This window comes from Lepidochelys kempii, chromosome 7 (genome assembly GCF_965140285.1).
Source record: "Lepidochelys kempii isolate rLepKem1 chromosome 7, rLepKem1.hap1, whole genome shotgun sequence".
Lineage (NCBI taxonomy): Eukaryota > Metazoa > Chordata > Testudines > Cheloniidae > Lepidochelys > Lepidochelys kempii.
In genome coordinates, this window is record NC_136386.1 from 29,811,964 (window position 1) to 29,835,604 (window position 23,641).

At 48.8% G+C, this 23,641-nt stretch overlaps 1 protein-coding gene across 4 annotated transcripts in view; it reads right to left on the reverse strand.

The window, feature by feature from the left end:
• PACS1 (phosphofurin acidic cluster sorting protein 1) overlaps positions 1–23,641 on the reverse strand; it is a 104,294-nt gene that overhangs the window by 36,207 nt on the left and 44,446 nt on the right. For all 4 annotated transcript variants that reach the window (XM_073351604.2, XM_073351606.2, XM_073351603.2 and 1 more), the window contains exons 2-3: positions 11,465–11,552; positions 2,024–2,113 (exon numbers count right to left, since the gene is read on the reverse strand). In XM_073351604.2, coding sequence (XP_073207705.2) covers positions 2,024–2,113; positions 11,465–11,552 — 178 coding nt within the window. The remainder of the gene's footprint in view (positions 1–2,023; positions 2,114–11,464; positions 11,553–23,641) is intronic.

The window sequence follows — 23,641 nt, forward strand, 5'->3', positions numbered from 1 at the left end:
GACTAGAACCCACGACTCCTGGATTTCAGTCCCTGCTCTGCCCATTAGCTCACATTCCCTTCCAAAAACCAAGAACAGAACCCAGGAGTCCTGCTTGACAGTTCCCTGCCTTCCCATGCCTCCCACTGATTATACCTTCTTCCTGAAAGAAGCCAAGTTAATTTCAAGAAGTGCCTGGAAGCCAACTGTTGAAAGAGGCAGTGTTCTGGATGGCTATTCTGAGCATATCGCAGCTTCCAAAAGCTGCTACACAAGAGAGGCTTTAAGGAAGGGATCAGACAGGTCATGAACACCTTGAAATAATCCAGGAAGACAAATGTGTTATGCTCAATGTCTGAGCACAATACACAGCTCCAGGATATGCAGTCCAGGGCAGTACTTTGCATTCACTGGCCAATGAGGTGTGGCAAAAGCTTCATTGCCATTTTGAGCCTGTATTTAAAAAAACAAAGGGAGGATACAGTATCCCACATGAGAAATAACAAGGCTCTTTCTATGCCACTCTTTTGGCTGAGTGCAGGGAAGAAGGGGACATTCAGAACTGCTCCAAGGACCTGTCCCAGGCCAGGACTGGCTGCAAACACTTTCAATTGCTAAAAGAGATAGAAACTGCCAAAGGATGTCGTTACAACAGTTTAATTAATCAATTCTTATTACTGCCCACTGTGCATTTTCCTGCAGGATTAAAATCATTTGGAAATCCTCTTATGCTGTATTATCAGCAACATTTGGGTGTTTTTAAAGAGGGCAAAAAACTGGGGACGTGGGGGAAGCTAGTCCGCTTTGTGCATATCACTCTGCTTAGGAAGTTATAGTAGGCTGGTCAGTTTCACTCTGTGATCAGTGACACTGGCTCATATACTCTAGGGATGCTGGTTGGTTCCCCACATGAAAGGGGAAGTGTCACATCTCAAAAAGATACAAAGCATATCAGGAAAACACAAGAGTCTCATGGTACAAGGCTGACATTTGGGGCCTGAACTATCACACAGTCGCTTCTCTGCTGCCAAGATCTTACAAGGGTGGAGGGAGTTGTCAAAGGGGTCAAGCAGCAGGGACGAAACATGGCACGCTGCATGGAGAGTGCAGCTGTAAGCCACTGATTTTGGGATTGCTGCCTCATTCAATCTAGGTACTTGTACGGTCCCAGCACTGGAGTATCTGCATCCTCCATCATTAATGGCATGGCAGGGTTGCTTACAGTACCACGGGAATGGGCTCAACGACCCAGGAAGTCCAGTCCAATCCTGCATTCCTAAGAATGCTCCCATTTTACAGATGGGGAAACTGAGGTAGAGGGATGATAAAGGACTTGCCCAAGGTCACACTGGGAATACAATTTCGGTCTCCCACCCAACTGTTAGACTGGATTTAAGGCAGAGGGCAGGCAGGGGGAATGTCAAACAGGAGATGATGGTATTGTCATTGCTTGGAGCTTTCAAGGAAACCTGGTGTTATTAAGTGCAACTGTGCCTGTTCAGCTTGCCACTTCCAAGAGCTTTGTAGCCCTGTGGGCATTAAGGACTCTGGAAGGCCCCTCCAGCCAAGAGCAGAGGCTGTCTGAGCTGCTGAGGGACTCCAATTGTAATGCAAAGTTTCTCTCTATGGCTATGTCTACACTACCGCAGTAAGTTGACCTATGCTATGCAACTCCAGATACATGAATAACGTAGTTGGAGTCAACGTACCTTAGGTCGAGTTACCGTGGGGTCTACACCACAGGGAGTCGACAGGAGAAACTCTCCCTTCGACCTACCTTACTCTTCTCGTCGGAGGTGGGGGGGCGATGTAGAGTACAGGGGTCGACTGGAGAGCAATCTGCAGTCAATTTGGTGGGTCTTTACTAGACCCGCTAAATCAACCACTGGTGGATCGATCTCAGAGCGTGGATCCCGGCTGTAGTGTAGACCTGCCCTTGGGTATATTGGAAGAGACATAACCTTAAGCTGGTGCCACCCGGGAGTTCCCACCTGTCAAGGAAAAGGCCTCTCCAGTTCAGAGCCCCACAGCTGCACGCACTCACCTGTAGCGAGAAGGTCAGCTGAAGCTCTGTCTCTACAAGTCCGCTGACCGGCAGGACAATCTCATTGGATCTCAGGATCCTCTTTGAGCCCTGTAACCAACACAGAGCAGACAGTGTGACATGCGTTCAGGATCAGGACAGGCAGAGAATAGTGCCCAAATCAGCACCAGCAGGGCAACCTGGCCCAGCACTGCCCCCACATCAACCTGTGCCAACCCTACCCTGGAGGGCCCAGCTACATGGAGAGAAGGTATCACAGCCTCCTGCTCATGCTGATCCTTGGCCACAGCTGTGAAGGACGCTTGGGGGCGAGGACGGGATTGAAATCCACCCTACATCTGTCCCAGAGGCCAGCTCTCCAATGCACTGCCTGGCAGATCTCCGAAGGGAGCACCAATACCACACCTGCACGTGTCCTGTAAGAAGCAGGCACTCCCCTGCTGCTGTTTCACTTTCAGCACCATTTTAAATCCCCCGGTTACCGAGCTCTGGATCCGGCAGCAGGCAGAGCGCTCCTGGAGACAGACCCAGACATAAGAAGAGCTTGTGCTGTGGGAATAACACTGGCATTTTCCAAGCGCCTGTCATCCGAGATCTCCTAGCACTTACCTTGCCCTCTGCCCCCACAGCATCTGGGCACCTCACAATCTTTACTGGGAGGTAGGGAAGGATTATCTCCACTGTCCAAATGGGGAACTGAGGCACAGAGGCCCGAGGTCACACAAGCAGTCTGTTGGAGCAGGGAATTGAGTTTAGGTCTCCCAGTCCCATGCTAGCACCCCAACCACCGGAGCAGCCCTTCTCCTCCAGTCTCAAAGCTGCTTAGAGACATGAAGGCTCTGGGGATTCTCCCCATTCCCAGCAGAGGGGAAGTCACAGACTAAGTGGCAGAGCCAGGAATAATACCCAGCATCCCCTGCTCCAGCCACTTCTCCCAGAGCACACAGACTCCCTGGGTGGCAGAGCCTCGCCTTCAAAGCCCCTGGCATCTTGTTACTATGACCACAGGAATCCTGACTCCAATTGCTCCCTGCTCTTACCACAGACAGTGGAAGACTTTGGGGACATATGGCATGTCCCGCTCTGGGAGCTGATCCACACAAAAAAATAGACTCTTATCCCTACCAGAGAAAGACCGCACGAGAGCCAATGGCTGAAAGCTGAAGCCAGAAAAATTCAAACTGAAACAAGGCACAAAGATTTAACAGTGCAGGTGATTAACCATTGGCACAGACAGCCAAGGGAAGTGTGTGTGTCGGGGGCGGGATTCCCCATCTCTCAGTGTCTCCAAATCCAGCCTGGCTGCCTTTTGTCAAACACTCGCATCTTGCCCCAGCGCAGGGGGAACGGGTGACGTTCTTTGGCCTGGGCCATCAGGAAGGTCAGACCAGTTGATTAGGGCCCTACCAAATTCATGGCCATGAAAAATGCACCACAGACTCTGAAATCTGGTCTCTCCCCACGAAATCTGGTCTTTTGTGTGCTTTTACCCTATACTATACAGATTTCACAGGGGAGACCAGCGTTTCTCAAACTGGGGGTCCTGACCTAAAAGGGAGTTGCAGGGGGTTGGCAAGGTTATTTTAGAGGGGTTGCGGTATTGCCACCCCTTACTGCCTTCAGAGCTGGGTGGCGGGAGAGCAGCTCTGAAGGCAGCGTCCCACCAGCAGCAGCGCAGAAATTAGGGTGGCAATACGATACCAGGCCACCCTTACTTCTGCGCTGCTCCTGATGGCAGCTCTGCCTTCAGAGCTGGGCTTCTGGCCAACAGCCGCCACTCTCCAGCTGCCCAGCTCTGAAGGCAGCACCCCGCCAGCAGCAGCGCAGAAGTAAGGGTAGCTGTACCGCAAACATCCCTACAATAACCTTGTGACACCCCACCCCGCACAATTCCTTTTTGGGTCAGGACTCCTATAATTACAACACCATGAAATTTCAGATTTAAATAGCTGAAATCATGAACTGTAAAATTTTCAAAATCCTATGACCGTGCAATTGACCAAAACGGACTGTGAATTTGGTAGGGCCCTATAGATGATCTAATGGGCCTTTCCGGCCTTCCCATCTCTGAATCCCTTATTAGCTTATATGGTTACTGCTTTAGCTTTAGTGTTAGAGGCCTGTGCTTTTGTTGCAGAGGTTACAGGATCTATCCCTGCTGATGACCTGTGGTGGGAATCAGGCCAATGCTGCCTAAAATGAGAAACAATAGGAGCACCCAGACTCATTGGGCCCATGGCCAGTCTAGCCCAGAACCCCACTGCTGAGAGTGGCCAGCACCAGGTGCTGCAAAGACAGACACACAAACCCTGCAGCAGGCATGCAGTGCCAACCAAATCTGAGATGGTGCTTGTGAACTTAGCAGAGGGGCCCGTAGGTGGGGCCCTCCAACTGCTTTCTAGATGTTCAAGGCCTCGCTCATCAAAGAAAGTCCTGAGCAGAAACCCGCGATGCACCTCGCATCTCACCAGGCACCCGCACATTTGGCAGCCTTGTCACACCTCAGCTGACACCCTTAGACTGAGAGGAAGGTGAGTTGCAAACCAGGAGACCATGAGTTTGAGGCTTGCCACTTCCATGGACTGCTGTTAATATTTCTGCAGGGTGCCTATACTGCTATCTGGGAACAGAAGCCAGGTCTCTTAATAGGACAGATCTTGTCCCACTGAGCCACATGATTTTCAGAGTGAATATGCCAGGTGCGTGCTCTTGGCTTTGCTGTCAGGAACCACCGCTCAAGCCATCAGACCCCACACGTCACCCAAAGCGCTTCCTCACTGAGGGCAGGCAGGATTTGCATCAAATTCACACAACCATTTTCAAGCTGAGGTTTACGCTTTTATGCTAATTAGCTCATTAAATAATTTGCATGTGTGTCCTACAAAAGAATTGCCCTGGACTCAGCAGTGATGCAAGTGCCTGAGGTCAGAGTTCCTCTGAAAGTTCTTCCTTGGCTCTCCAAGGCAGCGGCGTTGTGGGGGAAGTGCCACTCAAGCCCTGGCACTTGCAATCAAACGCAGGCTACTTCCCTCCCTCCCCCGACCCGCTGCGTGCTGTGATCCACACTGGTAAATGGCTGCTGCGTGTTGCAGAGGTGGCTGCATCTCAGCAGGGACAGAGCGAGCTATATATAGTTCCTAAAGCACTTTGAAATTCTTCTGCATGAAAACCTAATAAACCCAAGTTATTAACAGTGAGAAACATGATAGGGAAACAGCAGGAAGCAGACAGCAGTAAAAGGACATGCTCTCTTGGTAACAGCTCTCCTTAGACTGGACACAAATTACTGGTTCAAAACCCCCTAGCATTGGTTGGTAAGAACTTTCAGTGAGGTTTGGAGGTGGGACGGGGCGCGTTGCCATGACATGGTATCATTTGTACAGTCTACGGAAACCCCAGAGGGGAAGGGTTAAAACCCCCAGCAGTCAGTCAGTAATAAAAGCATGTCATCTCAGCTGTAACTAATTCACACTGGGATAAATTTTTAATTAAATGCATAGGGCTCTCTGGTAGGAGTGAGGATGAAGAAGGTCATCCCCCCCTCTCCTGTGATTAGACAGATGAGCTCTTGGCCTGACATATTTATTTTCCTCTTTGCCTTACACAGGAAGTGTGGACTGAATGGACTGAAGAGTTGCTGGGTCCAACGGGAGCTGCTGGAAAAGCCCCCAATGCAATGCTGGTTTGTCCCTTACTGCAGGCTCTTTGGCTGGTCACTGCTGTCTTTAGGTCTCTCTCCAAATCACTGCTAGGCTGCTGGAGGAAAGACTAGTTCTTTTTTCAGTCATACTAGTTACACCTGCTAGATTAGCCCCAGCTGCCCCCAGCAATGCAGCATGGCTTCCACTTTGAGTATGATTAGTAATCCTGTTTATTGCTGTAGTGCCGAAGGGCCAGCCCAGAACGGGGCACCACTGTGCTAGGCCCTGTATAGAGTAGATGGTCCCTGCCCTGAAGAGCTGACAATCGAAACAGACCAAATGCAGGGTGAAAGGATGTAACACACAAGTAGAGTGAACTATGTAGTGGCAGTGAAGGGACACTGAAGGGAAGGGGGCCCGCGGCAGATGTGGAGTGGCGTAGTGGTGAAGATACTGTAAAGGAGGGAGAGAGTTGGAGCAAATCTCTAAGGCTTTGGCCCATCTCATGGGATGTTTCTTAGGAGAGACTATTCCCCAGCCTAGCAGATCTGACCATTAGGAAGCTTATTGCTCCTAGGAAGAGGCCACAGAACCAGGATCAGCAACTCCATTTCCAGTCCTGGCTCTCCCCCAGACTTTGTTCTGCTATCTCTGTGCATCGGTGAGAGGCAGGGGATGGTATTCCTGGGGCAGGCTAAGAGAGTTAATGTTTGCAAAGAATTTGGAAGATGAAGAAACAGAAAAAAATGTATTTGCGCTTACCTGAAAATTCCCTTTTACTGAGCAACAAGGTCCCCAGATCCATTACAATGGGTACTTCCATCTGCTTGAAGAAACAGGCCTGACAGTCACTGGCAGCAGGGGAATGCCTCACTAGTGAAGTCCCCTGCAGCCAAGAACTTTCACAGCCAGGATCATTCAGACCTAGTTTCCTAAATTACAGATGGTGGTAAATATACTTCATAGGAAAAGCACAATTTCTCCTATTTCAAAGCATGGGAAATTTCAATGACAACAAATCCAAATCCTTGAACGTCAATTTCCATCTCTAGCCTGGATGATTCGTCTCCTGGGTGGGCTGGATATGTGGACCTTATTACTTGAAGAAAGGAACTTTGCAGGTAAGCAAGGATACATGTTCTTATACTTCTTCATGCTAAGGCTACAATGGACTTTCCAGGCACCAGATCTGCTACACTGGGATTTTCAGAGCAGCGTGCCCCCAGAGCAGGAAGCAGGATCATCCTAAACAGACATCCAAAACAAGGTAAATTATATCTCCTCCATCTTCCCCGGGGCACTAAGGCATGGAGAAGATTTCTCGCACTGGCTAAGATGCAGAAGTTGGTGAACTTGCATATTGATGGCCATGTGGCTGTCCAGCCAGTCTCAATACAGGAGACATCACTACTCTGCTGTCTGACCGTCTGCGCTCCTATGGACGGGATTTGGATGCTTACCCGAAGGAGGACTATTTCTTGAATTTACGTAGGGAACAAAATGACTTCTGTACATTAAAAGAACAATACAGGGTCTCATTAGAGAAAGCTCCCAACTTCAAACACCAGGAGGCTTGCTCTAATGGACAGGAAGTATGAGGACACCTCCACAGGGGTTCAGTCTGGGTAGTGCTGTCAGGAGCAGAATGAGGATCCAAAGGTCGTGCCCTACGACCTTGCAGGTTGGAATAAAGCTGATGCCCTAAGAAAGCATTTAATATTGGGATCTGCACAAAATGTCCTTTGCTTGAACATGCTGAGAACATTACACTGCAGAGACTTGGCCTTTTTGCTTGGACACGCTGATACATTTGCAGTAACGCCCTCAGGGAGGTTCTCAAGGTTACATTTCACCAGGTTAGCATGGCAGTTAAACCAGGGACTTTGCACCCAGCCAGTAGAATACGTTCTATTTGCTGAGCTCTCCTTCGGGGTGCATGGGGACAATGATCACCTCAGCCTGTATTCCTTTAAACCTGACTGGTCACGGATGGGGGGCTGGTCTTGCAACAGCAGACCTCGTCTGTGAGCTAAAGACAAGGTGACAATCCTACACTCAGTTATCAGGTCTGAACGCCATTGCCTCTTCAGCCAGAAAGGAATAAAACGTATCACCACTTCTATCTTCTCACTAGCTTTTGTACTGCTCTGGGGAGCAGCGCCATAGGTAGGAAAACAAAGCAGGGACCTCACCCAGGTTTGCAAGATGTCATTCACCACCTTACATTCCAATACAGAGAGGCTACAGGGCACTTTTTTACAGTTTCCAGATGCAAGGCAGTTGATCACCAGCCCACCAAACTGGTTTACAACTAGAGATATTTCTGGGTGTAGGAGTTACTCTGCTAATCCGACTTCCGCTGCGAAAGTCTTGGTGTTCATCTCCACCTTGGTGGGCAACGTACATAGAGATACCAACTTTGCTCTGCCCAGGACAGGAGAGTTTCTCTCTGGGGAAGGGCTGCTAGGGTTTCCATACACACTAGGAAAAACACAATCACACACGCTGACTGTCATGACCAGAACAGGTCTGTTATCCATGGAAGCTCCGAGACCTCAATGAATCTCTCTGGTCCCGCTGGTGGATGTGGTACTCTCATTCTGGTTCCCATTCCCTGAACTGAATGAAGAAGATCTCTTAAAAAAATCTGATTCTCTGCGTTCTCCAGCTGTGGGGGTGGGGGATAGAATATACACTTGGAGCTAGATCTCTGCCAATGGATGTGACAGGGCAAGATGTAGAGGGGATACCCAGAATTACTACAAAGGACTCAGAGGAAGTCAGGATCACTGAAGCATGCCTGTCTGGAAGATCAGAATTCTCCATAGGCTCCAATAAGAATTGGATAATTTCTCTGGCACACCACTTGTTTTCTTTATGGCCATCATCTTCTTCTGAGAGGAGTCCTCATACCAGCTAGTATTGGTCCCAAGCCCTAGCTTATGATCGACTTTCCAGGCACCATGTGTCTGTGTTTGTCCTGAAGCCAAGCTACTCCAGGAACCATACCACTCATGTGTTTGCTTCAGCTTTCTCTCTGTACAGAACCCGATCAGAAAAGTTGTCCAGGAACAGATTAAGTGAATTTCCTTCTTCCCTAAAGACAGTTTTACTGCTGCCATGATCCTGGAGAGAGACCCTGGGAGCACACGTCAGAGCAAAGGGAAAAGACTGCCACGCATCTGCAAAACAAGAGAATTGTCTGGGGATGGGAAAATGGGAATGCTCTGAAGTCAAGCCTCCTTCAGGAACGTATTTAGTTATTTCAGACAAGGCCCTGCTCTGCTCGTTTGGGGTTTCCCTCAGCAGAGCTCAGCAGCAGGGAGGGGTCAGGATTGCCACTGGGGAGGCAGAGAAAACTGGAGGGGGTGCTGCAGCCAGTGACTCTCAGGCTGGGTCTGCCCCGAGCTGAAGCAGGCTGGCATATCCACTGGAATGGCTCTGCAGACCTTAGCATGTAAAAGAATGCACCATATGTGCTTTTTAAGGCCATCCTGAACAATTCCTCTTCCTTACTGGCATTTACAACCCCGGCCAGCAGCACTGTGTGTCTCCCTTTTCCTCCAATCGGTTTTACTGATTTTCACAAAATCAAAGGGTGCTGTCCATGGATGCCTAGAACACTCCCTGGAATTTTGGAATCTATTGGATGTAGCATTCAAAAGCTATCGCAAAGCAGGCCAACAGAGAAGTGTGATTGATTTGGGCGTAAGACCTCACTGGGCTTGGCCAATAAAGCTGCAGACACAGTTTTTAGTTCGGCTGTAGTTCTACAGGCTTTGCACCCAAGATTTCAGAGCACTTTGCAAAGGGTGGCAGTCAGGAGCCCCCTTGACAGATGGGGAAGGTAAGGCAAAAAAAAAGGTGAGATAAATGACCTGCTGAAGGCCTCAGAGAGCAGGATCTGAAGTGGGAACAGAACCCAGAATGTCCAGTTCTTATAGCTGCAGGCTACTTTCAGAGGTGAACCCAGCATGAGTCAGAACAGTCCAAGCTGCACAAGCCTGGCAAGAGCCTACAGGAGGTGAGACTTTGCCCCACTTTCTCAGACTAAAATGTTAACTCTGGGCCCTAATGACAGCAACACCAACGTTAGAAGCGGGAAAGTTCGATTTTGAAGATCTGGACAATATATTGTGAATGGATTCTCGTTCTGATGGCTCAAGTGTCCAGAGTGTAATGTGTGGTGGAAATTCTGAGGGCATCCCTTTCCCCCCCGGATAATTAACCATCCAAGTATCCTAGCTAAAGGGCTGCAGACATAGTGACACTGCCTGAATTAAACCCCCTGAGCTCCTGAAAGGAGGGGTTAATTTCTTCATGCCCTTTCAAACACAGAAAGCAGCTGCACAGATTAACCAAAAGTGATTCAGCCCTCAACCTCCTCTCCAAGTTCTGCAGGGAATCCCCACATGGCATCACAGCCGGAGATCTGGATCATGCTGGCTCTCTCAGACAACGGGGGAGAGAGATAGCGGTAGGGAATGTGTGTCAAGCACGCCAATGATCTCTTGCAAAGCTGACAACCTGAACGGTAGGCAAGAGCAACCACTTTTAGCGAGACTCATTACAGGGGAGTGGGAAAGAAGAGCTCCCGGGCATCACCTGACATACAGCTGCAGACATCGAAACTGGCAGAGAAAGATGCACAACGACAGCTTGGATTAAACATTTATTGATGATGCAGGGCTTACATTACGTTAGCAGATCAGTAAGCAGTGGACGGGCCAATGTTCATTCCTCATGCGCCCAATTCAAGAGGATTACCAGAAAGACCACAACAAGTTACATCTGTAACAGCATTCACCTAACTGGAGCAGGGACAACACTGACCTCCTAGCGTTCCCCAACACCACCAGTGTCCCACGCCTCCCTCTTGTCCAAGGGCTGGGTGCACAGAGAAAATCTTGTTGCTTGCTTGTTTCCCCAGATCACCTCTCGGCTCCAGACTCTCTACAGAGAATGATCCTGCCCAGGTCTTCATTTTCTGGCTTGGCTGCTGTAACCCGCTCCCTTCTGGGCTCTCTGACACGCCCCATGTCCCACTCCACACGAGGAAAAGCGCATCTGCTAAGATCACGAGCCTGATCTGACCCTGTCACTGGCTCCCCTTTCTCCACCACTACCTTTGACTGCAAAACACTGCTCACTCTGCTCCCCACCCACCTGTCCTCTCCACTCAACAGCCTGTCTGGCCACTTCCCCTCCCCCACACACACCACGTCTGCATGGGGCTCCTCACCTAGGCCATTCCTCTGCCCATCAGTCAAGTCCCTCCTAAGACCTGCCTCTTTCATGATACCTTAGAGAAAATTGCTCTTTAAACATTCCGGTTTGATTTATATCCTTGCCCTGCTGGGCTGCTCCTCACTGCTTGAATAATGTCAACTCACCCTCATCCCCTGCTGCTTTGATTCCCCCCCTCTCCCTCGCCGACCCCTACCACCACCACCACCCACACACAGCCCACCTCATTGTAGCAGTCCCTTGTCAGCACTTTCCTGTTCTGAGGGAGGAGAGATTGCCTGGAGGGCAAGGACCTCGCATGTTAGAGATTTCCCCTAAATTATACCTATCTTTTAGCTCTTACATAGAGCTCTTCATCCGTCAATCGCAGTGTGCTTTACACAGGTGGGCATAGCCTCATTTTCAGATAGGGAAACTGAGGCACCAGGCAGGGAAAAAGTCAGCAGGAGACCAGGCAGGCAGGCAGCAGCAGTGACTAGTTAGCTTGGAACCCCTCCACCCTGCTCCCACATGCAAAACACACCACCTTCAGCTGCTGACTGGGCACACTGACCTGCAGCTTCACAGCGATCACCACCGAGTTTAGGTCCTTGTCCATCTCCTTCAACATGATAAGCTTCTTCAGGGTCAAGCTGAACAACCTGTCAGGAGAAGAGAAACTGTCAGAAACAGGACGGAGCAGCTGGGAGATGCAGGAAGAGATGAAGCATTCCTGAAGCTAAACAGGGAATCAGAGGTTGTAACAGATGCAATCCACTCATGGCTTTCTATTCCATCAGGCAGCTCTTCAGAGCTTTGCGCTACAAGCAGGTTGGAGTAGACACTCCCCAAGGCTGTCTACATGCTCTTGTGCATTTCTGTCGTGCAAATATTTTCCCAGCTATGTGCCTGGCCCATCCAGCCTCTTGCAATACAAACAGCGCTCAGGGAAAGGGAAAGGAAGCTCATGTGGGAGTCAAGCCACACTGCAGCTGACCTGCTTTGAACTTATGATCTTTGACGGCAACTCAAACCTGTTCCGTTCAGTCTGAGCCTCTGGCAGTTCTGGGCTTGATGTAGAAGTTACCGGGTAAGGTGCTATGGACTGTGATAGGTAGGAGATCAGATTAGAAAAGAACAGGCCTTCTGGCCATAACATCTATGGACTGCACTAAATGCACGGAAGGCATATAGGTCAACACACAGGTAAAGCTCTGATTATCCAGAGCCAGGTCTCGGGGGGGGGCCATGCCAAACCTTTGGGTAATAGGGGTTTTGGCTACCAGTGATTTTCACTGGTTTGCACGGTCTGTGTGCTGTCATGAGCAGGGAGTGGTGAAGTGCAGGCCACACATTAAAGGATCTTTGAAAATAGATTTCAAAGGACGCCCATTGTGAGAGACACTTTGTACTTTACCAACAGCCTGATCTGTCCCAGAAAAGTCGGGACATCTCCTTTCACTGAGCAACCAGCTCCACACCCACATTATAGTGGGTCTGCAGGTTTGGGGGGAAACCTGACCTGCCAGTCACTGCCAGGAAGGGGTACAGCCCAGGCCCCAAGGACCTTCCTGCTCTGTGGAAGTTACCTGCTTGGCTGACTGACAAAATCCTCACAATCTGCTTCCAGAAAAACTCAAGACTGCTACGTACTGCAGAGCTCAACAGAAACAGGCACGTTTCTCCACTGAGCCAAACCCTGCACCAGCTCCTGTAGCAACATTCTGGGTCTGTGGACCTCATTATGCAGAGAAAGGAATCCTTCAGATAGCTCAGATACGCTCTCCTCTTTTCCCTCCTATTAAAGTCCTAAGATCCATTCCTGTGGGACCCTGATGGCAGTATGGACCTGGGCAGGGAGACTACCTACAGACAGAGACTGAGCGGCGTTTTCATTTGTGCCAAAGGGACTTAGGAGCACAAATCCCATTTCAAGAGAACATCACTTGGGTGCTCTGAAAATTCCACTAACTGCATTCTCTGTACTGGAGGGACCAGAGATTGGAGCAAAGGGAGAAAACTCCTAGTAGATCTCCCACTAGGACACATGCGATTGTCCTTCAAAGTGGCCACCACTGTCCCCTGGCAGTGAGCTCTGACATTAGCCACATAACCTTTCCACTGGGTAGACCCCAGAGACACACATCAGCCATTTGAAAATGACAGGCTAGGAGGTTCTCTCTCCCTTTGATTCTCGTTGGAGAAGGCTATCAAATGGCAGGACAGCTTAGGGTCAATCTTGAGGGCTGGCTCTGGACAAAGGACCTCTTTGGGAAACGGGTTATAGTGTTCACAGCCCCAATTCTAGGGGCAGAGAGAGCAATGAAGACTCCAAACGTAGGGGAGGGGAGATAAAGAGACACTCCCTTCGTGGTGCAAATGCATGTTCCCTGAGAGCTGTGGGGACCAGATCCAGGTGCCAGGGGCTGAGATGGACTGACTCTGCCAGAGAGCTGCCTTCTGTGCTAAGGATAGTGAATAACCGCAGGGATCTTTCTGCACAGGACAGGTACAGTTGCACCTCCCCCTGGAGGCAGGAAAGCCTCCTTCCCAGCTGTCCAATTAGCACATGGTAAATGGAACTCTTCACTCCACAATGCCCCTTGCTCATGGAGGGAAAGCTGGGCCTTGGGCTCCATCCACCTCTACCCTGCCTCCTCTCCAAGGACCAAGCCCCAGGACTGAGCACCCCCCTCAGATGGACGCTACAACCTTTGGGGGCGCCAGCGAGTGCTCTCCAGCTTGCATATGAAAAGGCATCACTCCTCAGCCACCAGAGAGGTGACTGCAGAAAGGCCCCTCCTGCCGGGGAGCGCTGGAAGTGCCGATCTCAGAGCAGTGCCGTTAGTCAGACAGGCACCATCCCTGTTTGCTCCCAGGAGCAGAACTGTGTGCGTGGCTGGCAGACTCTTCTGATCAGGACACAGCAGTAACTCCTCCATGTGAAACCGTTGGGGAGCGTCTGCCACTGCTGTCTCTCAGTGGTCCCCCACTGTGGCAGCCCAAGAAGCAGTAGATGGGGATGCCTTCCTGCCAAGGTTCCTTTCATGGCAAGCCCTTGGTGAATACTCTGGGAGCAGTGGCCAGAGCAAGAGGAAAACCCCGTGCCGGAAATGCTATCTTCCTAAAGTAAAGCACAGGGGCCTGTGTGGCATCAATAAATGGTGATATGGAGGAAGCGTCCTTCTCATCTCTAGGCAACAGGGAAATCATCTGGGTTGGCTGGTGCCTGAGTAGCTTCGGGGATCTTGTGTTAAGTAAGGCACTTGACGAGAAGCTAGGAGGTCTGGTTCTAGTCCCCGCTCTGCCGCTGGGCGAGCTTGAGCAAATCACTTCCCCTCCATGCCTCTGTTTCCCCATCTGTAAAATGGGAGTAACAAGACTTCCCCACCCCACAGAGACAAGATGCTCAAATACTTCAGGATGAATCCCTATTGCTCAAGACCAAGCCAGTGGCTCAGGCACTAGACCATGGTAACGTAAATGCCATGGTTTTGTAGCTGTGCATCCTTAGATTTCTATCAGATCCAAGTTCTCATTTGCAGGTTTTAGTGACTACTTTACTAACTCCTCATATCCATACTCGAGGAGTAATGAAGTCCCAGGATGCACCGAAGGCAGCACCTTCCTCTTTCAGAGATGAAGGGGAAACAGAAGGCTAGAAGGAAGAAACAGATGCTTTCCAGAGTCCCTCACACCACCACCTTCTCTCTCCAGGCTACGTCACTGCAATAGAAGCCCACTCGAAGCACTGCTATTAGACAGGAAGCCAGCAGCACGACAAAAAAGGAGGAAAGGGAAAAAAAATGAGTCAGGACGACAAAAAAGAGTTTGCAGGGCAGATGGTTCCACCTAGGACTCTTTCAGGGCCGAGTTCAAACAGACGTGAAACCCAGGTTGAGGCCTCACAGCTGTCTGACCCCCATCACCACTGGAGCTGAGCACCTTGCCCTCTTTAACGCAATAGGTGTTAACCTGCACCCACACCATAAAAAAGGGAACCATCGCCTCTTTGCCGAGCTCACTGACCCAACTCTCAGCGGCATGAAGCCTCCAAGTTCTCTCCTGATCAATCTTTGACCTGACGTCAGAGCCAACACCACTCTAACTTTTTGCTAGGACTAGTTTAGAAGGTTAGGTCTGTGCTATTTATGGACAAACTAAGGAGGCCAGACCAGATGAACATGTAACAGGTCACCATGTTCTATTAAGAAAGGTGGGGGTCACCACAGCTGGGAATTTAGGGGAGATCTGCCCCAGGGCCCTAATCTATAGCAGAGCCAAGAACTGAACTCAGATTTCCCAAGAGCAGTCCCGTACTTTACATCCCATCAAGCCCAGGACAATCTCTAGCAGTTGGAAATAAAGAAGCAGAAGAGGAATAAAAGGCAGGTGGCACCAGAATTGGTTAATTGCAAAGAGAAGCCTCTTGAGATGCAGCCTGTGTACTACCAGGCACATGGTAGGTCATCCATGACTCACTGTTCATCTGCACAGATGACTGCAACTGTAACAGTAGCACATGCCACAGCTCAGGAAGGAGACAGGTAAGTGCAGGGGGTTCAGGGAGGCATAGCTTTATTGTGAAGGTGAGAGAAACTGGGTAAGGACCTGCTGCCAGCTTACAGCAAACACATCAGGTGCTGACTGAGGAAACATAATGCTGCTTCTACTTCCAAAACAACTTTGTCTTTCAAGCAGTGTGATCTTTTTAGAGCCACAGGAGCTAAGTGGAGCCCAATGTAGGAATATCTATTGTTATCTGCACAGCTGCTGTGACAGATAAGAGGCCAGCACAAGGGAACTCCAAACCGGCAGCCTTTTTGCATAACATGGAACCTCACAAATGCTCAGTACAGTTACATACATTCTTCACTTACATGGGAACTGCTGTTGTATGGGTTTCCACATGCTCTGAGAAACGTTAAAAAACACAGGCAATTCCCAGGCAAAAACCTCTGTTAAAAGGGAGTGTGACAGGGTTGGGCCAGATGGCTACAGCAGAGTGATTTTTTCATATTTTTGTATATTTATTTCTACAACCATGATGGCTAAAAAACACACTATTTCATTTCAAACAAAATTGTACAATTAGGAACCACTGAATGTTCCCCACAACACACAGTTTTTTAACAGTTGTAACTTCTCTTCTTCCCCCTCACCTACTATTAAGGATAGATTGCACAAAGAAGAACTTCTCCGATAGATAGCAGTACATGAAGCTGTAACAATCTGCTCATCGAAGGCAGATATATTAGCCCCAGGTTAAGTAGGTCCCTTTTCCCTGGGTAAGGTAACAGGGAAGGTTCCAGAACAATCAGGAACTTTCTGGAAACAATTAAGGCAGACAGGCTGATTAGAACACCTGCAGCCAATCAAGAAGCTGCTAGAATCAATTAAGGCAGGCTAATCAGGACACCTGGATTTTAAAAGGAGCTCACTTCAGTTTGTGGTGCGTGCGAGGAGCTGGGAGCAAGAGGGCTGAGAGTGAGAAGGCGTACTACTGGAAGACTGAGAAGTACAAGCATTATCAAACATCAGGAGGAAGGTCCTGTGGAGAGAATAAAGAAGGTGTTGGGAGGAGGCCGTGGGGAAGTAGCCCAGGGAGTTGTAGCTGTCGCACAGCTGTTACAGGAGCCACTGTAGACAGCTGAAATCCACAGGGCCCTGGGCTGGAACCCGGAGTAGAGAGCGGGCCTGGGTTCCCCCATCCCTCCATCCCCCCAACTCCCTCCCTGATACTGGAGGAGTTGAACTGGACCGTGGGTTCCACCAGAGGGGATGGTCTCTGGCCTGTTCCCCGATCCACTAGGTGGATCAGCAGAGACTGTGGGGATTGTTGTTCTTCCTTTCCCCATGCTGGCCAGTGATGAGGCTAACTGAGTGAACGGCAGATTTGAGCCACAAAAGTGGCCAAACTGAGGGCTGCCATGAACCTCTGAGGTGAGAAAATCCGCCAATAAGCGCAGGACCCACCAAGGCAGAGGAGGAACTTTGTCACAGGAGATAAGGTTGAGCAGATGCATCCCAACCATTACCTAATACTGTCTGTGAGCTCCCAGCATATGGAGAGTTAACAGAAGATGTCTTAGTCAGAAGAACGATCAGTGCTGTCCCCAAACAGATCAGGCAGGATTTGAGGGGTGGGGGGAGAGCGCATTGTTCTTATTTTCAGAAGCAAAGGATAAAATCTTCAGACTTGGGTTTCTCTAGTTAGCCAGCTCAGAAGTGGCCTGTTTTTCAGAGTTGCCCAGCTGCCATTAAAGTTCGGCCCCCTATCAGCCCCACATTGCAGTTTGGAACGAGCTGCCCCTGGGATCTCAATCTTGCTCTCTCCATGTCTTTCAAGTGCTTCTACCTGCACGTCTCCTGGAATGGAACCATGAGTTTCACTTCACTTTAGAGAAGATCACCAGGCTACAACACCCCCTGTTTACCAACCATATTACCTCAACCGGACCAACTGGCTTTGGGTCTGGCTGTAGACTTCTCAATGGGAGCTTGTGACCAGTAAGAATCAGCAGTGACTCAGGATAGCTTCATCAAACCTAAGTATGATTTATTGATTCACAGAAACTTACGCTGAGAGAAACAAGGCAGACTGTCATTCATAGGCGTGTAGGACACACAACTGCAAGGGCCCTTCTGGGTGACCAAGTCCAGTCCCCTGCTGTCGCAGCCAACCCTGTCATAGAATCCCATTCATAAATGTCATTTCAAAATTCCTTTTTCATCCCTGGGTTCCTGGGCCTGGTCCAAACTGGGTTATTCACCGTGAGGTCAAGGTTGGACTTCACAGCAGTAGGTTCTCTGTTTTGTTCTGTAACTACCAGTGAATAGGTGGGAATTAGAATTGTTAGTCTCATCTGCCTATGTGCTTGCTAGTGTCTGTCTATATGAGGCATTTGTGTGGAATAGCTAGGGTATGAATCTGGAGCATAAGAGCTATTTCACACTAACTCCCTGTGTGGACACTCTTATTCCGCACTACAAATGCCTTTGTGCACTTTAGCTTAATCCACTAACCACACAAGGCATGAGTGTGGAATAAGAATGTTCACTTGGGAAGCTAGTGCACAACAGCTATTGTGGGCTATTTCCCTGGGTTGACAAGCTTTCAGCATCTACTGGAATTTACCCTTCTTGATCCCATAACCCCCAACACAAGAGCAAACAAACAAGGACATAATTTTCATAAAAATACTACAAATATCGAACACATTCTTCACATCCCATATATACACTGAGCAATGGGGGAGGTAGTTGGGATTTTTTGACAGCCTTTCATGACTACACCCTCAGAGAGAAAGAACCGTGTTCCAAAAATACCCTCGGATGGAAAGGAGTAGCCAAAGCAGGCTCATCTATTGCAACAGGTCTACAAGAGTCACCGCCGCCTTATGATCAATAGTACTGAAGGTAGATCTAACTAGTTCAGCATGGACACCTGATTTTCATCTCCTCTCCAAGTGAAGATCATCTACCAGTCTCTAAGCCATGCCCACATCTATTCCCAGATAAACAAAAATCTAGGAGTTCTGAAGCTGTTTAGACACAGCAAGAATTTTCTTGCCACAATGCCAAGAGATACCTAAGATTACCATGGAGGAAGTTACAGGTCACTTACAAGACATGATTGCAAGTTCAGGGAAAATTACTACTCAGGTGACATAATCCAGGCCACCTCCTGCATTACACTTCTTTAGCCTAAGCCACCCCACATCAGCCAGGAAGGTAGGTGATTGACCAGGACTGCAAACGTGAATTGTGATCGTTCAGAATCCTCTCCCCATCCCACTAAGTTTAGAAACCATCCTGGAGTAATAACCTCACTTTCCTCACATGTGCCACAGGGGAAAAGGGAAAAGGATTACATATAGTAAGAGCCACAACTTCCAAAGGAAGATCTATGATATGTTGCAAACCCAGGAGTTTCTGATGTACCGGGGGCTGCTGCAGGAATCCATCATTGTGAAATCTTTTGGGAAACCATACAGCTTTGTCAGGCAGAAAACTATCACTACGGAGTTCCTGAAAGAGTTCCAGGCAGCGTCACTGAAGCTTTCACAACTTAGTCACTCGGGTCAGGAATGAGACAGCAGGCCTGTATGGGATTGTTCTGCACTTGGTTCCCATGAACAACCCCCCTGAAAGCTACCAGAGTTGGAATGCAGGTCATGAGGATAATGCACTTAGCTCTTTACCAGCTCTTTACCAGCTTTGTCCACCACCACCACCTCTCCTCTCACCCCAGCTCCTTGAACTTAAAGTTTTATGGCACTGAGGAACTCAGCATCCCTGGGAGGCAGGGGTTGTCTCCAAACAACCTAGGGAAGCTGGTCTCAGGGGTTAAGCAGCTTCCCTAGGTCTGTGACAGAGCTGGGAATGCAACACAGCCCTTACTACCCACTCCATTGCTTTAGCCATGAAACATGGCCTCCTTCTCCTTATAACTTAATGGTGGCAGCAGAGGACTGAGGGGCTGGATGCCTGGGTTCTATTTCTATCTTTGCTACTGACGTTCTGTATGACCATGGGGAAGTCACTGCAGCTGGGATTTTCACTCTTGGGCTCTTTGAAAGTCCCACTCGTGCCTCAGTTTCCCCATCTTTCAGCTGGGTAATGTCCATCTCATAGGCGCGCTGCCAGGCTGGAGCAATTGCTGTTCATCAAGCTCTCCAAGACCTCAGAATGAAAGTTACACTGCTGTTTGCACAATAAAATATTAGAGAAGCTTAGCCTAGAGACACTTGATCATTGCAGTTCTTCGGTGCTTGGAGGCATGGGAATAGTTCCTCCCCAGCTTGTTTGTGTAACACACTGGGCCTGTTTACCTCCCGCAGGACTGAACCCCAGACCTTCAGCACCAGCCCCTACCCTGGAGCTAAAGGAGTCACTTTGCGTAAGTAGCAGGCTCTTATTCTCAATGGTGGGGTGGAGTCAAAATATCCCCAGGCACCTCTTTGGTCAGGACTTCCCCTAATGGCAGCCTTTGAACTGCTCTGGCCAATTGGTTTTCTGCTTGGTATTTAATAGAGCCAAATGCAAGGTCACACATCTAGGAACAAGGAATACAGGCCATGCCTACAGAGCGGGGCCTGTATCGTGGAGAGCAGTGATTCTGGACAGGATTCAGGGGTGATAGTGCGCAAATAATTGATCAGGAGCTCCCAGTGCCACACTTGGCAAAAAGGGCTAATGTAACCCTTGATTGTGTAAACAAAGGGGTTGTGGGTAGGAGCAGGGAGAGGATTTCACCTCCATATACAGCACTGGGGAGACTTGCCCTGGAACAGCCTGTCCAATTCAGGGGGGTCACATCTTAAAACAGATGTTGAAAAATTTGGAGGTGGTGTAGAAAGGAGGCATGGAAACGTCTGACTCCAGGGCTGGAGAAAATGCCTTGGAGTGAGAGACTTCAAATGCTCAAAGAGAAGATCAAAAGGTGACTCGATGGTGTCTCTTTATGAGGAGAAAATGCAGGATACTCACAGGCTCTTTAACCTAGCAGAGAAAGGCAGAACAAGAACCAATGGCTGGAAGTTGAAGTCAGCCAAATTCAAATGGAAAATAAAGCATAAATGTTTAACAGCCCAGCTGATTAGTCATTGGAGCAACCTGCCAAGGGAAGTGATGGATTGTCTTCAAATCCAGCCTGGCTGCCTTTCTGGAAGACGCTATAGTCAAACACAAGTGCCTGGGCCCAGTGCAGGGGTAACATTGTCTGGCCTGTGCCATACAGGAGGTCAGACCAGATGATCTAACGGTCCCTTCTGGCCTTAAAAACTATTAATCTTGATATTTTAGGGTACCCAGTTCAATAGGTAGGAGGGGTACATGCTTCCTGCTGTGGAAGGAAAGGCATCGATTGGTCTACATTATGTCTGTCTGTGTAGCATATGGACACACCTTAATGCACGTAATCAAACTGGGATGCTCAAAGCAGCTCGCCAGCAGCCAGAGGACTGCACCGAACATGTGTAACTCTAGTACCGTAAATACTCGCAGGCCAGAGGAATTAATTGCAATAATTAGGCTTTTATTGAACGGTGGCTAAACTGAGCCTCTCTCACACCTTTTTGTCACACTAGTTGGGATGTCAGAGTCCCTGCAGAGCTCTGGGGTGTAGCATTACTGGTGGATAAGTGGGGACACGCTGCAGCATGGGTTTCACCGGATCTAACACTCTTCTCCACTAGCTAGAGGAAAAAGCATTTGAAAAGGAAGATTTCTAACCAGAGGAGTGTGGTTCTGGAACAGCCTTCCAAAAGGAAGGTTATTTGTCCCCGCTGCAACTAGTTTGAAGATGGAGCTCGACATGTTTCTGACCAGGATTCTCTGATGAGGTTGGCTGCAATAGCAAAGACTAAATTTGATGACCCTGTAGGCCCGTTCTAGTCCTATGTTCCTAAAAAGGTTACCTTCATACCAGGCAGTTTTAAACGAGCAAACTATTAATTTTAGAGCCTCTTCTGTTTACCAGTTCCATAATAATTAGCTTCTAGTGCATCTCACTGCTCGATCTCAAAAAGAAACACAAGGACTGGCACCCTTGTACAGATGGGGAAACCGAGGCACAGAGGCTTGTTAGAGGTTAATGGTAGAACCTAGAATGGAACACAGGTCTCCAGACATCCGGTCAGGCTTCATGTCATCTCTAAGTCACCCACCACTCCTGAAGTAGGGAAGGATGAGCTATTCCTGTTTTACATGGGGGAAACAAAGCAATGATGTAACTGGTAGAAGTCTGTAGTAGGGCTGGGAATGGAGCCCAGACCTCAAGTCCTGTCTTTTAACCCCAAGATCAGCCTTCCTTTTTTGTGCTTAGAGAAATAAACAAAAAACAGACCAAGTTCAGCTTTGACCTAAAAAATATGTAAGCAACATACTTGTCTTCACACTTAATTAGGCCACTAGCTGGGGACAATCTTGGCACTCCAGCTATTTTCCTTTGAAAATGGTGAAACTGGTGCATGAATATGGAAGGGCTGGAATTCAGCCAGTAATGTTTAAGGGCAGCTGAAAGTTAAACAGAGCATATGCAAATCAGAAAAGGGTTTCAGGAAACCGCCACTCTCTATGACAAACAAGCTAAATAGTGACGTACAAAGGATAACCAGAAGCAAGCTTCAGACACAGAGATTTCACAGGTTCCATTGTTACAACGCAGTGTATAACAACCATGCAGGGTGCACGAGCAAACTAGTATTCAGGCCTGGCTAGGAGGAATCTATGGTGGTCAGGTATAGGGGACATTCTGGTGCTCAGCTCCGCCCACCACCCCAGAACACCTAGATAGACAAACAAATCAACATGAGCTCCCAGTGCGATGCTTGGCAAAGAGGGCCACTGTGACCCGCAGCAGGGAGGGAGCTTTGGATACGGCACTAGTGGGAAAAATACTCGAGTACCGCAGCCAGTTCTGGGGGCCACGTTTTAAAAAGGTTGTTGAAAAACTGGAGAAGACACAGAGAAGAGCCACAAAAATGATCTGAGGGCTGAGGAAAGTGCTTGACAGGGCGAGACTTACAGCTCACTCTTTTGGCTTATCAAAATGAAGACAGAGGTGACTATTACAGTGCATAGCTACCTTTATGAGGAAAACAGAGCGGGTAGCAAAGGGCTCTTTAGGCTAACAGAGAAAGGCAGAACAAGAAGCAATGGCTGGAAGCTGAAGCCAGACAAGTTAGAAATCGAGGCACAAGTTTTTAACAGGGACAGTGATTAACAATTGGAACAAACTGCTAAGGAAAGCGGTGGATTGTCCATCTGCTGGTGTCTTCTGATCAAACCTGGCTGCCTTGCTGGAAGATGCTTTAATCAAACACAAGTGACTGGGCTCAATAAAGGGTGAAATTCTCTAGCTTGGGCTATACACGAGGTCAGATTAGAGGATATTGATGCCCCCATCTGGTAGAATTTAAGGCCAGTCTAGATACTTGAGGGGGTTTCCAAGCTTTTAATTCTCAGAGCTCCACATTCCTTCCCAACTCCACCATAACTCGCTCCTTACATTTTTCATTCTGCTGAACACACTTTGCAAACCCCTGCTCTGGTTAAATGATCAGCAATAAGAGTTAATGGTGACATTCAACATTTCACCATTAGGCCCTTTAACTAACACCTGCCTTGAGATTAATGAGAGCATCATGTGGAGCTCAGAGCTACTGTCACCTACTAGCATGCGGAGACAGCACTATACCTGGCTATGCTCGGAGAGATGGGTGCTTGAGAAGTGCTGCTGTGGTCTACCAGCTCTGTCTGACACACACATTCTAGCAGAGTGCCTAGGATGGAAGGCAACAGATGTAAAGAACTCCATTTCCCCAAGGATTAGCCAATGTGATCAGAGAGAACACAGAGTCGAGAGGCTCTTGCCGTCGGAAGCCAGTGGGGTCTTGTGTTTGTTTGTTTAACTCAGTACAAGTGGGCACTTGTCCCATTCAGCCAGCTAAGGAAATCCACAGGCAAGTCTTCACACACTCCGTTGCTGGCGGTGAGCAGCCTTTTCGGTCCCATTTGCATGGAAAAAGGAGGTCTGATGTGCAAACTAAAATAACCAAAGTAAAGACAGACACTTCTGAACATCTTGATTTATGATTCTTGCTTTCTCTCTCGTGGTCATGCTGCTGTACAGAAGAGTAGAGGCGTGTGACTTCCTTAGTACTGCTATGGATGCTAACATATGCCAAGCATATAAAGATGACTGACATACAGAAACAACACCCACTGTGAAGGGTCCTATCTTTAC